General features: G+C 57.2%; 1 protein-coding gene across 1 annotated transcript in view; it reads left to right on the forward strand.

Annotated features, from left to right (window-relative positions):
• The window catches only part of LOC113208971 (sodium- and chloride-dependent GABA transporter ine), a 17,489-nt gene that overhangs the window by 10,425 nt on the left and 3,593 nt on the right, over nucleotides 1-3,471 (forward strand). Inside the window, exons 2-4 of the mRNA XM_026426268.2 lie at nucleotides 428-615; nucleotides 2,398-2,532; nucleotides 2,863-3,082. Coding sequence (XP_026282053.1) covers nucleotides 428-615; nucleotides 2,398-2,532; nucleotides 2,863-3,082 — 543 coding nt within the window. The remainder of the gene's footprint in view (nucleotides 1-427; nucleotides 616-2,397; nucleotides 2,533-2,862; nucleotides 3,083-3,471) is intronic.

Consider the following 3,471-nt stretch of genomic DNA (forward strand, 5'->3'; position numbering starts at 1 on the left):
GTTTATGTGCTTGTCTGTCCAGATACCAGTCAATATATTAGCTGGCTCAGCGAATCTTTTTTTTCCGTGATGCCGTGGCGTGGCGTGCTGCCGCGGGGACCTATCTATCCGCTGGCGCGCCCCGTCGTCCATCACCGCGGCGACAATGGTGGAGGCCAGGGGGGAGAGGAGGAGGGTGGGGGGGCTTTGCCTGCCTAGGCCATCCCATTCCACTGATTAACATCCTGCCCTCTGTAATTGGGAGCATTGTTCGCCGACCACCGCAACCCGCACCCCGGTCAGGCAGGGTCACTCCGCGTCTAAGTCTCCGAGTCCACGTTAGGGGCGGGAGAGGGTTGCAGCAGAGGCGTCACACGGCGTTCCCTGTGTGGCTTATAGGAGCTCATATCTCAGCACTTCGTGACACAAACTCCCTTGTCTGTTGCAGCCACGCCGAGTACGACTCGTCCTCCCGCAGCTCGTCGTGCAGCTCCGTGTCCGACGGCAGCCCCCACCGGCCGACGCGGCGCGCGCACTGGGCCAACCGCGCGCAGTTCGTGCTGGCGTGCGTCGGCTACTGCGTGGGCCTGGGCACCGTCTGGAGGTTCCCGTACCTGTGCTACCGCAGCGGCGGCGGTGAGTACTGATCTTCTATCTCCGACTTAACACGACCCATACCTCGTCCTCTCAGGATGTTTCTCCCTGAAACCATGCTGAAAAACCCGGTTCGACCCATCCCATGAGGCCCTTAGCCTGCCCGGTCTCCAAAGCGGAGAGAGCCGCGGCTATCAGCTGCTGATCCACTGCTGTCATTGATAATTCCACCGCAAGTGGAACAAGGGCGCAGTGCGGAGCTGTCGAGCCGCACAGCCAGCCACTCGAGCAGTGCGGACCACGGGGCCCTCCCGCTCCGAGGTGAGAGCCCGGGTTACACTATTGTAACCGCCACCAGCGCCAAATTTTAAATTTCGAGCATGAAGCGTAAAGGTGTAAGCGATCACGCGCTTGTACTTAATCGGTCCAAGCGGGAACACAGGCCGAGCCGAACCAGTCGAGCCCGACTATTGCCGGAGTGTGCCTCGCGGACCTCCCGTCGCGTGATGGGGGTGCGGTGGCATGGCCAGGCCTGGCGGAGCCAGACAGCCCGCTGCTGCTTCGCTTCGCTTTGCTCTGAGAGGATAAGCCAACAGGCCAACTAATTGTTCTATTTTTATAGTAGATCGGTGACTGTGTTTCATCGTTCGCGAGCACCTGCGAGTATATATGAAAATAAAAACGCACTGCTCTCCACCCCGCCAGTAAATAGGTGACCCCCTCCTCCCCCCAACTACTTACCCATTACCCAAGGCTCCGGGGCTGAATCGGAGCAGCGAGAGCCAACTGAACACATCAGACGTACCGTGCAGAGTAAGTGGGGGCGTCGCCGCCGCGACTGTGGGGGCAAGAAACTCCCGCTGCCGCCGGCCACCCTGATCCTGATCGCCGCGAGCATTTTGCTCAAGTGGACGATGGGCGTACGGCTGCTGTGTGCACGCACAGTACACCCTCGCTGACCGATCCCTCCCTCCTTCCCTTCGCCTCTACTGGTCGCATCGCTGCTTGTTGCGTCCAGCGCACCCTGCTCTGTCTAACAGACGACTGCCCCGCCAGTCCAGAACGCAACGGGCTTGCCTTCTTGCCTACCACGCAGGCATTCAATGCCAGCTAGGATAGCCCCCCCCCGCGACATCAGCACGGCAGGCAACGGGACCGCCTGTCTGGGTAGGCCATCCAGCGCGACATCAGCGTGTAACAGGACTGCCTATCGCGCAGGCGGTAGCCATGTTTGGGTAGGTGACGAAGGGGGCGGGAGAATTTCCTGTCATGTGATAAATTCGATTTCTCAATGTTATTTCCTTGAACCAAAGAAAGCATCTTCTGGGTCTGGTAGTAGCTCAGAGACTTTTTGCGTGTGTATTTTGGGAAGGGAAGGTGTCTGCTTCGCGCCGACAAACTTGAGGACAAGAGTCGAGCGCGGCCGAAGAGCCCCGTCACTCACTTGATCCCGTGGTTAACGCGTCAAAGAATTGCAACATCACGTCCGTCTTTGACGCCTGCGCTCTGCTGCAGCAGCACTAGCAATTTAAATATCATTACAGAGGGAAAACAGCGCAACACAAAAGGATTGGCACAGAAAAGACGAGGGGCGTCCCTGGTGTCCTGTCTTGTCCGAATGTCCGGCCCGCCGCGCCGCGGCCCGATGGTGGTCTGCTCAGCTGGGGCAGGTTGGAGTAGTCTAATGTTACCTAAGGGCGTTAACTCGCCATGAGGACGGGGCTGAGGGCCGTGTGGCCTGGCGTGCGGGTCAAACAGGTAGCCCTTCGTCTGTCTCTCGCGGACCATAGCGTGTGACTAATAATTACGAATCCTATGTTGCAGGTGTCTTCCTCATTCCGTATTTCGTGACCCTTCTGCTGCTTGGCATCCCCCTGCTCTACCTCGAGATGTCGGTGGGTCAGTTTACGCGGAGAGGCCCCATCGGCGCCCTCTCCATGCTGTGCCCGCTCTTCAAGGGTAAGCACACCCTCTCCTACCACGGAGACACCCCAGAATAAAATTTAATTTTTGAACCGAAGATATAGTCTTTGTGTTTGACTTTATTTTAAGGGATTTTTGTTACCCTCATGAAAGGGTAGGGGTAAAGGACCTTGAAACAAGGAAAAACACTCGTTAGATCAAAGAATCCAACTTTTGAACAAACGAAAATCACTTGTGGAGACAACAAAAAGACTGTATCAATCCGGTCCCCTAGTATGCGTGTGAATTTCGGATTTCGTGACCACGACCACACCCACCTGCTGACCTGCTGTGCCCTAGTCCTAACGGCGAGTTTCACTCCTGCAGGCGCTGGAGTGTCGAGCGTCATCATCTCCTTCATCATGAGCACGTTCTACAACGTGCTGATCGCCTACTCCCTGTACTACCTCTTCTCGGCGTTCCGCTCCGAGCTGCCGTGGAACTCGTGCGGCCACCGGTGGAACACACCACGCTGCTGGTCCGGCGTGGGTCACCACAACGACTCGAAGCCTATCGACAGCAAGACGCCGGCTGAGGAGTTCTTCGAGTGAGCATGGTCTCCCCAGGCCCGGGCCCGCCCCGACCGGGTAGGGACGACATGACAATCCTCGTAGGGGAGGGGGTTCTTTATTGTTCTTATGCTTTTTATTTTTCATGCCCTTGAATTTACTTCGGGTCCGATCAAAGTTTGCCTTGGAGCGCGTATTTTGTGAATGGCGAGCTCTGATTGGTTAATGCTGTCGCCTTTTGTCGCGGTTCAAGTTGGAGGACAGAACACAAAAGCTGCCGTCCTTCTGACCCTTTTCGCGCTCGCTAGGAGGCCACGACTCGCGCCTCACTACAACGACGATCACGGTGGGAGGCGGCGGCGGCGGCGGCCTGACTTGGTGGGCTTCGCCCGAGAAGGCAGTGACCTCCTATTAACGTTACAATTTT

Source organism: Frankliniella occidentalis, unplaced genomic scaffold (assembly GCF_000697945.3).
Source record: "Frankliniella occidentalis isolate FOCC.00 unplaced genomic scaffold, Focc_3.1 Scaffold236, whole genome shotgun sequence".
In the NCBI taxonomy this organism is placed as follows: domain Eukaryota; kingdom Metazoa; phylum Arthropoda; class Insecta; order Thysanoptera; family Thripidae; genus Frankliniella; species Frankliniella occidentalis.